The sequence below is a fragment of the Cebus imitator genome, unplaced genomic scaffold (assembly GCF_001604975.1).
Source record: "Cebus imitator isolate Cc_AM_T3 unplaced genomic scaffold, Cebus_imitator-1.0 Scaffold266, whole genome shotgun sequence".
In the NCBI taxonomy this organism is placed as follows: Eukaryota; Metazoa; Chordata; class Mammalia; order Primates; family Cebidae; genus Cebus; species Cebus imitator.
This window is the reverse complement of record NW_016107581.1, coordinates 2,827,455-2,839,505: the sequence shown is the minus strand read 5'-3', so window position 1 is coordinate 2,839,505 and position 12,051 is coordinate 2,827,455. Positions and strand designations below refer to the sequence as shown.

General features: G+C 57.6%; 2 protein-coding genes across 16 annotated transcripts in view; both read right to left on the bottom strand.

The window, feature by feature from the left end:
* The window catches only part of FLT3LG (fms related receptor tyrosine kinase 3 ligand), a 9,107-nt gene extending 8,172 nt beyond the window's left edge, over positions 1–935 (bottom strand). For 2 of the 11 annotated variants that reach the window (XM_017500573.2, XM_017500571.2), the window contains exons 1-2: positions 542–915; positions 150–219 (exon numbers count right to left, since the gene is read on the bottom strand). Coding sequence is in view for 9 of the 11 variants with exons in the window: in XM_017500571.2 (XP_017356060.1) it covers positions 150–182 (33 nt within the window). In the remaining 2 variants the exon portion in view is untranslated. The other 9 variants (XM_037728503.1, XM_017500572.2, XM_037728504.1 and 6 more) reach the window with 8 other exon arrangements.
* A 320-nt stretch (positions 936–1,255) lies between these two features.
* Positions 1,256–12,051, bottom strand: part of ALDH16A1 (aldehyde dehydrogenase 16 family member A1) — a 21,039-nt gene continuing 10,243 nt past the window's right edge. For 3 of the 5 annotated variants that reach the window (XM_037728497.1, XM_017500563.2, XM_017500562.2), the window contains 12 exons: positions 11,738–11,919; positions 11,502–11,654; positions 10,192–10,377; positions 9,486–9,581; positions 9,145–9,281; positions 8,891–8,996; positions 8,661–8,791; positions 7,044–7,211; positions 6,662–6,863; positions 3,677–3,862; positions 3,292–3,414; positions 1,256–1,540 (listed from right to left, as the gene is read on the bottom strand). In XM_037728497.1, the coding sequence (XP_037584425.1) occupies positions 1,379–1,540; positions 3,292–3,414; positions 3,677–3,862; positions 6,662–6,863; positions 7,044–7,211; positions 8,661–8,791; positions 8,891–8,996; positions 9,145–9,281; positions 9,486–9,581; positions 10,192–10,377; positions 11,502–11,654; positions 11,738–11,919 (1,832 nt within the window). In that variant the 3' untranslated portion in view covers positions 1,256–1,378. Of the gene's footprint in view, positions 1,541–3,291; positions 3,415–3,676; positions 3,863–6,371; positions 6,509–6,661; positions 6,864–7,043; positions 7,212–8,660; positions 8,792–8,890; positions 8,997–9,144; positions 9,282–9,485; positions 9,582–10,191; positions 10,378–11,501; positions 11,655–11,737; positions 11,920–12,051 lie in introns of those variants that run through there. The other 2 variants (XM_037728498.1, XM_017500567.2) reach the window with 2 other exon arrangements.

The window sequence follows — 12,051 nt, the reverse complement described above, 5'->3', positions numbered from 1 at the left end:
CCATCTCCCCTCCTCTCCATCTCCCCCTCCTCTGTCCATCTCCCCCTCCTCTGCCCAGCTCCCCTCCTGTCCGTCTCCCCACACCTCTGCCTCATCCTGACATGGTACCTCCCCTGTCTCTCCCCCAACCTTTTCTGGGTTTTACGCACTGTTGGACTCCAGGCTGGCACCAGCACTGTCATCTCGGCCGGGGGACCCTCATGCCTCCTGCGGCCGGGTCTTGGAAGGGACAGAAGAACAAGTCTCGGACCCCCATGCCCCAACCCCTGCCCTGCCCGCCCCTGCGCCTCCCCACCTCTCCTGTATGACTTTGATGTGGCCAAGTTTCCCCCACTTCCTCCCCCAGGCTTCCTGCGTCTGCACCAGTTACGGTGAAAACTCTTCATCTCCACTTCCAAGAACCCCGACTTCTGGTCCCCAGAACCCTCCCAAGGTTAGGGACCCAGGAACCCAGCCCCCCATCCTCTGCTCCCTCTGCCCCAGGAGTAGGGACCTTGGCTCCACCCCTTGGGGAACCTAGAGTCCAAGCCTCCCCACGCACCAGGCTTGCCCCAGCTGGGTGGAAGGGGCCAAGCCGGGTGACAGCCAGAGACCGAAAGTGAAAGGAAATTTTTGTGGGGAGACAGAAGTAGTGGAATCTGGGCCCAGGCAGAGCGCGCCCCCTGGTGGTGACAAGCGGCCGCTCACGCCACAAAAGGCGCGTTCCCGGACGCCCAGTGGCGGGGACGGTGGTGGGGCTGACTCCCTGGGTGTCACGTGCACTCAGTGCGTGGTGAGCTGGGGCTGGAACGGGGATCTGTCTCCGAGATTTAGGAGTTGCTGTGTCTGACCATCCTTTGGGCCCCAACTTTGCCCCGCCAAGGCTTGGCACACAGGATTCAGGATGCATCTTGTCACATTGGGCCTGGCAGGTGTCACTCTAGCCCTGGATTTTTTTTTTTTCCCGAGATGGAGTTTCACTCTTGTTACCCAGGCTGGAGTGCAATGGCGTGATCTTGGCTCACTGCAACCTCCGTCTCCTGGGTTCAAGCGATTCTCCTGCCTCAGCCTCCTGAGTAGCTGGGATTACAGGCACACGCCACCACACCTGGCTAATTTTTTGTATTTTTAGTAGAGACAGGGTTTCTCCATGTTGGTCAGGCTGGTCTCAAACTCCCGACCTCAGGTGCCCACCTCCTTCTCCCAAAGTGCTGGGATTACAGGCATATGCCACCATGCCTGGCCATGACTCCCTTTCTTCCTGCAGAAACACAGCTAGGGTTGGTCAGAGAGTTTATTGGAAGGCACAGGAAACAGAAGGGGGAAGTCCCAGGGGTATGTGGGGATCCATCTCCCCTTGGTCCAAGACACCCAAAATGCAGTGGCTAGTGCTCAGGCATCAGTCCCCCATGGGTAGCCACAGGGCCTTGGTCCGCGCCGCTCGAAGCCCCAGCTCGGGGCCTGCCCCCTCGGCCTCCTGGTCCCAGGCCCGCGGACAGCCCCTGCTCACCCACACTGGCTTGAGGTTTCCTGCCGAGGCCCACTCCACAAACTGGGAGCCCTGAGGTGGGGAGAGAGGGGGGTCAGCACTTCTATGGGCTTGTTGCTAATCACCTACTGCCTCCTCGATGAGGACTGTTACTGAAAGGGCCTTCACTGGACCCAGGCTCTGTAGCTACAATGCGCTGCTCTTCCCAAGCAAAGCTTCCAGATGGGAGGGAAAAGCATTTGACCCAGGGGTTAGGGAATTTCCTCTCTCTTAACAGCCCAAGTTCAAAGGAATGGGGCACAGGCTCTTGTGAACAAGTTCACATCTGTTAGCAACGGGAGGTTTAAGAGAGCGGACGGTGGGGCATGGTGGCTCACTGCTGTAATCCCAGCACTTGGGGAGGCTGAGGCAGGAGGATCACTTGAGCTCAGGAATTCAAGACCAGCCTGGACAACATAGCGAGACTCGGTCTCTATGTAAAAAGTAAAAATTGTGGCTGCAGTGGCTCATGCCTGTAATCCCAGCACTTTGGGAGGCTGAGGTGGACGGATCATGAGGTCAGGAGTTCAAGACCAGCCTGGCCGACATGGTGAAACCCCATCTCTACTACAATACAAAAATCAGCTGGAGGCCGGGCGTGGTGGCTCAAGCCTGTAATCCCAGCACTTTGGGAGGCCGAGGCGGGTGGATGACGAGGTCAAGAGATCGAGACCATCCTGGTCAACATGGTGAAACCCCGTCTCTACTAAAAAAATACAAAAAATTAGCTGGGCATGGTGGTGCGTGCCTGTAATCCCAGCGACTCAGGAGGCTGAGGCAGGAGAATTGCCTGAACCCAGGAGGCGGAGGTTGCGGTGAGCCGAGATCTCGCCATTGCACTCCAGCCTGGGTAACAAGAGTGAGACTCCGTCTCAAAAAAAAAAAAAAGAAAAAAAAAAAGTAAAAATTGGCTGGGCACAGTGGCTCACACCTATAATCTCAACATTTTGGGAGGCTGAGGCAGGCAGATTTCTCAAGGTCAGGAGTTTGAGACCAGCCTGGCCAATATGGCAAAACCCCGTCTCTACTAAAAAAAAATGACAACAACAATTAGCCAGGCGTGGTGGCGCATGCCTGTGGTCTCAGCTACTCGAGAGGCAGGAGAATCACTTGAAACCGGGAGGCAGAGGTTGCAGTGAGCCGAGATCACGCCACTGCACTCCAGCCTGGGCAACAGAGTGAGTGAGACTGTCTAAATAAATAGAGTGGACTCAGCCAATTGTGCCGGCTCACACGTGTACTCCCAGCTCTTTGGGACACCAAGGTGGGCAGATCACTTGAGCCCAGGAGTGTGAGATCAGCTTGGGCAACACAGAGAAACCCGTCTCTACAAAATAAAAAATTTAGCTGGGCATAGTGTTGCACGCTGGTGGTCCCAGCTACTCAGCAAGCTGAGGTGGGATGGTGGCTTGAGCCTGGGAGGTTGAGGCTGCAGTGAGGTGTGACTTTACAACTGTACTCTAGCCTGCGTGACAGGGTGAGGCTCTGTCTCAAAAATTAAAAAAAAAGAGTAGACTTTGGGCCTTCAAATCTAGGGTGTGGTCCTTAGCATCAGCTGTCCACTGAGATGAGGTCTTGGAGCTGGGCAGCTCTCAGGCCCTTGTTGCTAAGGACCGCCTCTTCCTTAGTAACTGGCATCTTAAGGGCAGGGCCTCAGAACCTTGTTGTCAAGGAGTTTCTCCCCTTAGCAACAGGAATTCTAAGACGGCGGGGCTGTTTCCAGAAAAGGAGGAGCCTGTTGGAAGTGTGAGATGCTGAATATGGCAAAACAGAACAAAGAGCACCTGGGCAGATCCAAAATACCACAGGGCCTGGACGTCCTGGTGCAAGGCCAGGCAGCGGGTCAGATGGTCCTGGTCTCCTGTCACCACGTTGGCCAGGCCCGCTGGGAACAGGGTGGCTATGTCCTGGGGGATGGAGAGAGTGGGAGGGTTGAGAGGGCCATGGGGACAAGGCAAGGCTTAGCGGGCATTCAACAGGACGGGGGTCATGGACGAGAAGGCCCCAGACTGGGGTTAAGAATGGGCACTGGGTCCCTGAGGAGTGAAGGCCTGGATGCTGGGGTGGGGACATCACGGTTATCACGGAGGGTGGTAAGAGCCACACTCTTTTGTCTGTCACCCAGAGGCTACGGGGAGCAGAGGCAGGCAGGAAGGCAGAGGACTATACCTGGCAGACCTCCAGGGCCAGCAGGGGACAGGCTGCGCTGGGCACCATGACCACAGTGTTGCCGCAGGCTAGGGCGGGAGCGAGCAGGGACACGAAGGCCAGCAGGGGCCACTCGTCCGGACACACCACAGCCAGCACCCCCAGTGGCTCCCGCAGGCGCAGCACAGGGCCTCTCAGCCCCGATACCTGCAGGGACAGGTGGGTCAAGCACGGGGCAGGGGAGCCCACCCAGCAGTGAATGAGAGATCGTGTTCTCCCACATCCTCGCCAACACTTGGTGTTAGTCCAAACTGCACCACTGTGTCAGTCCCCCGCCATTTCCCAGACCCTGGTCAAAGTGAAACATTCCACGGGGGCTCAGGCTGTTAGAAATGTCCTGCCCAACCATCTGACTGTATTTCTTTTTCTTTTCTGTTTTTTAGAGACGGAGTCTCGCTCTGTTGGCCAGGCTGGAGTGCAGTGGCACAATCTCGGCTCACTGCAACCTCCACCTCCCAGGTTCAAGCAATTCTCCTGCCTCAGCCTCCCGAGTAGCTGGGATTATAGGCACGTGCCACCACACCCGGGTAATTTTTTGTATTTTAGTAGAGAAGGGGTTTCACTGTGTTCCCCAGGCTGGTCTCGATCTCCTGACCTTGTGATCCACCTGCCTCGGCCTCCCAAAGTGCTGAGATTACAGGCATAAGCTACCACGCCCAGTCTCTCTTTTTTTTTTTTTTTTTTTGAGATGGAGTCCTGCTCTGTCGCCCAGGCTGGAGTGCAGTGGCACGATCTCAGCTAATTGCAACCTCCACCTCCCAGGTTCAGGTGATTCTCTTGCCTCAGCTTCCCGAGTAGCTGGGATTACAAGTGTGCGTTATCACATCTGGCTAATTTTTGCCTCTTTAGTAGAGAAGGGATTTCACCATGTTGGCCAGGCTGGTTGTGAACTCCTGACCTCAAGTGATCCACCCGTCTCAGCCTCCTAAAGTGTTGGGATTACAGGCGTGAGCCACTGAGCCTGGCTACCTGACTTTTTTTTTTATCATATCCTGCCAGTCAAAGGTCCAACTGTAGGAATATCTCCATCATTTCCTGCTGAGCAAAGGTCCAAGGAATATTCTATCACATCCCACCAGAAAAAGGGCCAAACTGGCTAGGTGTGGTGGCTCACGCCTATAATGCCAGCACTTTTGGAAGCTGAGGTGGGCGGATCACTTGACGTCAGGAGTTTGAGAGCAGCCTGGCTAACATAGTGAAACCCTGTCTCTACGAAAAATACAAAAAATTAGCCAGGCGTGGTGGTGGTTGCCTGTAGTCCCAGCTACTCAAGAGGCTGAGGTTGGAGAATTGTTTGAACCTGGGAGGCAGAGGTTGTGGTGAGCGGAGATTGCGCCATTGCACTCCAGCCTGGAAACAGAGTGAGACTCTGTCTCAAAAAAAAAAAAGAAAGAAATGTGTTGGGGGGGCGGGGGGCAAGGAGAGGGAACTTAGAAGACAGGTCAATAGGTGCAGCAAACCACCATGGCACACATATACCTACGTAACAAAACTGTACGTTCCGTACATGTATACCAGAACTTAAAGTAAAATAAAAAAAAAAAGAAAGAAAGCAATATGTTTTGGCCCATGATATAGTTCGGATGTCCCACCCAAACTTCATGTTTAAATGTAATCTGAGACTCACGCCTGTAATCCCAGCACTTTGGGAGATCAAGACAGGCGGATCACTTGAAGCCAGGATCTGGATCAGCCTGGGCAACATGGCGAGACTCCTGTGTCTACAAAAATACAACAAAACCCAGTCATGTGTGCTGGTGTGTACTTGTGATCCCAGATACCCAGGAGGCTGAGGGTGGGAGGCTCTCTTGGACCTGGGAGGTTGGGGCTGCAACGAGCCATGACCATGGCACTGCACTCCAGCCGGGCGACAGAGGGAGGCTGGTGCCAACACGCCCAGCTAATTTTCCTATTTTTTGTAGAGACAGGCTTTCAGTGTGTTGCCCAGACTGGTTTCAAACTCCTGGCCTCAAGCGATCCACCCACTTTTGCCTCCCAAAGTGCTGGGATTACAGGTGTGCGCCACCATGCCTGGCCAGGTGTTCCTTTTTTTGACACAGGGCGTTTCTCTGTCGCCCAGGCTGGAGTGCAGTGGCGCAATCTCAGCTCACTGCAACCTCCGCCTCCTAGGTTCAAGTGATTCTTCTGCTCAGCCTCCCAAGTAGCTGGGATTACAGGTGCATGCCACCATGCCCAGCGAATGTTTGTATTTTTAGTAAAGATTGGGTCTTACCATGTTGGCCAGGCTGGTCTTGAACTCCTGGCCCCCAAGTGAGCCGCCTACCTCGACCTCCCAAAGTGCTGGGATTACAGGCGTGAGCCACCACGCCCGGCCCAGGTGTTTCTTTTTTTTTTTTTTTTGAGACGGAGTTTTGCTCTTGCTACCCAGGCTGCAGTGCAATGGCGCGATCTCGGCTCACCGCAACCTCCGCCTCCCAGGTTCAGGCAATTCTCCTGCCCCAGCCTCCTGAGTCGCTGGGATTACAGGCACGCGCCACCATGCCCATCTGATTTTTTGTATTTTTTTAGTAGAGACGGGGTTTCACCATGTTGACCAGGATGGTCTCGATCTCTTGACCTCATGATCCACCCGCCTCGGCCTCCCACAGTGCTGGGATTACAGGCTTGAGCCACCGCGCCCGGCCCCAGGTGTTTCTTTATAGCAATGCAAGAACCGCCTATCATAGCCCGCTCAATTGATTTTACCGTCCAGGAATGCATCACTAACCATCATCTGGTGAACGCTCCTCTACAAGGTGGGGTGTGTGCCCACTCACTACACAGATGAGGAAACTGAGGTACAGAAAGATGAAGCCACTTGCTGATGATCCTCCCATGGAAGGCCGTGGGGCTGGGCCAGGATCCCAAACCTGGCTCATCTCACAGGCTCTGTTATGAGCCCCAACCTGCCTGCCCGGCTCTTGCGGTTGCCCACAGACCCTTCACCTGTAGAGTGTGGCCTTGGGCCTGGGCCCGGGCCCCCCATGCCCGAAGTCGCCTCGCGCTCAGCTCCACCTCCGCCTCGGCAGCCTTGAGCTCCACTCCTTGCCTCTCCAGCCTGGAGGCCAGAGTTGACTTCCGGCGCTCCAGTGCGGCCGCCAGGGCCCACAGCAGGCCCGCCCGGGCCCCTGGGGACTGGCCCGCCCAACTGTGGGCAGACAGTGCACACTGGGGGTTGGCATCCTGGTCTTGGCTCTCCCGACACCCTCCTCTGTCCACAGCCCCTACCCTGGGGGCGCAGGCTCCCAGTCCATCAACTGTTGGGGGCCCCAGACTCCCCTCTCTGCCATGCCATGACCCCGGGGCTTTCCCGTGTGACCCATCTTACCCAGGGGCAGCCTGGTGAGCGGCCTCCACAGCACCTCGGATGTCCTTGGCTCCGCCTTCAGCCACATAGCCATGGAGGTTGCCGGACGAATCCTGGATGGGCCTGGAGCTTCGGGCCCCAGGAGCCTGGAAACGGCCACCCACGAAGAGCCCATAGGGGGGTGCTGGACTGCAGTAGGGTGTAGCATGAGGAGGAGGTCTGGGGCCTGGATCTGCTAAGGCCTTATGCTCTACCCCACTGGGAAGACCACCTTGATTCCCGTGAGCCTCTGGGGCATCCCAAATCCCTGTTCCCATGAGCCTCTGGGGGACGCTAAACTCCTGTTCCCATGATTCACTGGCGGACCTAAACTCCTCCCATGAACTTCTGGAGGACCCTAAACTGCTACCATGAGCCTCTGGGTAACCCCAAATTCCTGTTCCTATGAACCTCTGGAGGAACCAAAGTTTCTGCTCCCCTGATCCTCAGTGGACCCCAAACCCCTGTTCCCTTGACCCTTTGGGCGCTCTAAACTCCTGCTCCCATGGGCCTCTGGGGTACACTAAACTCCTGCTCCTGTGGGCCTCTGAGGGACACTAAAATCCTGCTCCCGTGGGCCTCTGGGGGACAGTAAACTCCTGCTCCCGTGGGCCTCTGGGGGACACTAAACTCCTGCTCCCATGGGTCTCTGGGGGACACTAAACTCCTGCTCCCATGGGTCTCTGGGGGACACTAAAATCCTGCTCCCGTGGGCCTCTGGGGGACACTAAACTCCTGCTCCCGTGGGTCTCTGGGGGACACTAAACTCCTGCTCCCATGAGCCTCTGGTAAACTCTAATGAGCCTGCTCCCATAAGCCTGAGGGGTACCCCAAATTTCTGTTCCCATGAATTCCTGGAGGACCCAAAGCTTCTGCTCCCATGAGCCTCTGGGGGACCCTAAGCTCCTATTCCTATGAGCCTCTGGGAGACCCTAAACTTCTGCTCCCTTGAGTCTCTGGAGGGGATCTTAAACTCATGTTCCCATGAGTCTCTGGGGGACCCCAAGCTTCTGCTCCCATGAGCTTCTGGGGGACCCCTAAACCCTGTTCCCATGAGCCTCTAGGTGCCCTAAACTCCTGCTCCCATAAGCCTCTGGAAGACTCTAAAAACTGCTCCCATGAGCCTGAGGGGCACTCCAGACTCCTGTTCCTATGAGCCCTTGGAGGACCCAAAGCTTCTGCTCCCATGAGCCTCTGGGTCACTCTAAGCTCCTGCTCCTATGAGCTTCTGGTAGACCCTAAACTCCTGCTCCGATGACTCTGGGGGACCTCAAGATTCTGTTCCCATGAGCCTCTGGGGGACCCCAAGCTTCTGTTCCCATGAGCCTCTGGGGGACCCCAAGCTTCTGCTCCCATGAGCCTCTGGGGACCCCAAGCTCCTAGACCCATGAATTTCTGGGAGAGCAGACATTCATGGGGCAGAGCTGAGAGTCTCACCAGGCCTGGGGTGGGATAAGTGTGAGGCCACAGTGTAGTACTCAGCAGGACCACGAGATGGCTTGGATGGACCTCGCACCAGCCCTCCAGTCCATGGGGAAGCGAGCATTCATTCCCTTCTCCCCGTTCACCCCTCCAGACCACCGGCCCCCAACAACTCACCTGGGCCCGATTTCAGGCCCAGCCGGCAGGGTTGAGGGAACAGTGAGGCCAAAGGTGTCATAGTTCATGTTCTTGGACAGGCAGGACACCTGAGTGGGGGTCCCCGAGGGCCGCAGATACTCATAGAGCCCCTGTGAGAGGGACAGTGTCAAGAGGATGCAAGGGGCACGCGAGGCCAGATGCAAGTGTCAAGGGCACATGGGCTGGGTGACGAGGAGGGGTGTGCTCACATCGGGGCCCCCGTGCCAGGAACACCCACTCTCCTTGCAGCCACCTGTGGGCACCGAAGGGTCTCTGAGGCCGTGGGCGTTGATCCAGACGGTGCCCATCCGGAGCCTGTGGGGAAGACGGAGACATCCGACAGGGGAAAGCAGACAGTGGCAAGCCAGGGAGGGATGAGTTAAAGGCGTGGGGAGCGACCCAGGGAGAAGGGATATGAAGCTGTGAGGACAGAGGAGTGAGCACCCGGGCCACGCAGACTGACCCGTAGCCCAGCTCCAGCGCCTGCCCCAGCCTCTCGCTCCACACGCTGGCGCTGCCCCCACGGGGCGTCCCATTGGCCACCGCCAGTGCCTCCTTGGCTGTACGGAAGGGGGAGGCCACGACCACAGGCCATGGCACCTGCAAGCAGTGACCGGGAGCTCAGGCAGCCTGGCCAACCCCGCCCTCCAACCCCGCCCTTCAGGGCCCACCCACTGGGGAGGAGCCGGGAGCAGGCAGCAGCCCCAGGACCAGGGCACGAGGTCACCTCAGGGGCTCCCGCAGGCATGGAGCTGCTGCCCTTGGCTGGCTTGGGTAGCCACTCTGCAGCCCTAAGAGACTTACCTCTGCCTGGGCACAGGGGGAGGCTGGGGGCAGGTTGAAGACCAAGGTTGGGGGATAGAAAGGCCTTTCTGGGGGCACATCGCCAGCCTGGAACACCTAGGGAGAGAAATGATCTAGAAGTCAACCTCCAGTCCCTTCCTGCTGAGACCCAGGAGTCCAGGACCAGCCCCTCCTCCCTCAGACCCAGGATACCAGACCCCAGCCCCTCCTCCCTCAGATCCAGGAGTCCAGACCCCCAGCCCCTCCTCCCTCAGACCCAGGAGTCCAGACCCCCAGCCCCTCCTCCCTCAGACCCAGGANCCCCCAGCCCCTCCTCCCTCAGACCCAGGAGTCCAGACCCCCAGCCCCTCCTCCCTCAGACCCAGGAGTCTAGGACCAGCCCCTCCTCCCTCAGACCCAGGAGTCCAGATCCCCAACTCCTCCTCCCTCAGACCCAGGAGTCCGGGACCAGTCCCTCCTCCCTCAGACCCAGGAGTCCAGGCCCAGCGCCTCCTCCCTCAGACCCAGGAGTCCAGGACCAGCCCCTCTTCCCTCAGATCCAGGATATGAGATCCCCAGCCCTCATCCCTCAGACCCAGGAGTCCAGGCCCAGCCCTCCTCCCTCAGACACAGGAGTCCAGGCTCAGCCCCTCCTCCCTCAGACCCAGGAGCTGTGTCTGCAGGCCACTCCTCCCCTGACGCCTTAAAATCTCTGCCCTTGCCTCACCTGTGCACCCTGGCTCTGGGCCTCATGTACAAAGCGCTGGGCCAGGTCACATGCTGCAGCTCCCCGGGTCCCCATGTCCACGGCCCCATCCAACCCTCGGCCACTCCGAAGCCGCCCCATCCGCTCCTGCAGCCGCCTCATGACCTCATCCCATACAGACTCCTGGATGAGGAGCCTGAGGCCGCCCTGTGAGGAAAAGCGGCATCAGGAGCCGACTCAGGGCCACTGCGGCGGGAGGGCTGAAACTCAGAGACGGCACGGGGTCAGGGAGATGGTGCTCAGGGCCATGCCCGGGGCAGAGGTGGAATCACAGCAAGTTGGTGATCTGAAGAGTGAAGACAGAGGCTGGAAAACGAGGGACACGGACACTCAGAGAAATCAATAGAGTCCCAAATAACAGAGAGGCCAGGTGAGGTGGCTCACGCCTGTAATCCCAGCACTTTGGGAGGCCAAGGCAGGCAGATCACGAGGTCAAGAGATCGAGACCATCCTGGCCAACATGTTGAAACCCTATCTTTACTAAAAATACAAAAATTAGCTGGGCATGGTGGCACATGCCTATAGTCCCAGCTACTTGGAAGGTTGAGGCAGGAGAATCACTTGAACCTGGGAGGTGGAGTTTGCAGTGAGCTGAGATCGCACCACTGCACTCCAGCCTGGGTGACAGAGTGAGACACTCTGTCTCCAAAAAAAAAAAAAAAATCAATAGAGACCTAAAGCACAGAGAGGCAGAGAGGCAGAGAGGCTGGGCGCAGTGGCTCACGCCTACAATCCCAGCCAAGGTGGGTGGATCACCTGAGGTCAGGAGTTCAAAACCTGCCTGGCCAACATGGTGAAACCCTGTCTCTACTAAGAATACACAAATTTAGCTGGGCGTGGTGGTGGGCCCCTGTAATCCCAGCTACTCAGAATGCTGAGGCAGGAGAATCGCTTGAACCCACGAGGTGGAGGTTGCGGTGAGCTGAGACCATGCCACTGCACAACAGTGCAGTGCATGGACAACAAGAGCGAAACTCCGTCTTTTTTTTTTTTTTTAAGAGACAGGGTTTCACCATGTTGGTCAGGCTGGTCTTGAACTCCTAACGTTAGGTGATCCACCCGCCTCAGCCTCCCAAAGTGCTGGGATTATAGGCGTGAGCTACCATGCCCGGCTAATGCAAAACTCCATCTCAACAAAATAATAAAATGAACAGAGATACAAAACAAAAACAAACAAAACAAATAAAATGAAGGTGACTCAGGGCCCTGAGGACTGCAGACAGGTGTAGACCGCCTCCAGGGGGTGCGGGGACAGGAGCACAGGGTCTCACCGGGCCACGGTCGGACCACGCGGCGTCCACCACACCCTCCACAGCCGAGTCCACGTCCGTTGTGTCTGTCAGCAGCAGCAGCGACTCCATCCCCAGCGCCAGGCCCAGCTCCACGCACTTGCCCGCCAGGCTCCGACGAAGGACACGTCCTTCCTAGGGACCCCGCCTAATTCAGCTGCAGGAGGAGCCTTGCAGCCCCCAGCCATGTTCCACCCCAACCCCTATCCTGAAGATACCTCCAGGGCTCCGCAGAAGGCCACCTTCTGGATTGCAGGCTGGGAGGCCAGGACGGGCCCCAGGGAGGCAGGGCCACTGATGACATTCAGGATTCCTGGGAATGAGCCCAGCTCCCCTGCCAGCTGTGCCAGGAGGAGGGGTGTCGGGGAGGCGGGGGGCACGAGGGCCACTACAGTGCTGCCTGGGGAAGTGGAGCAGCTCAAAGACCTGGGAGTCCAGACCCCAGCCCCTCCTCCCTCAGACGCAGGAGTCCGGACCCCAGCCCCTCCTCCCTCAGACCCAGGAGTCCGGACCCCAGCCCCTCCTCCCTCAG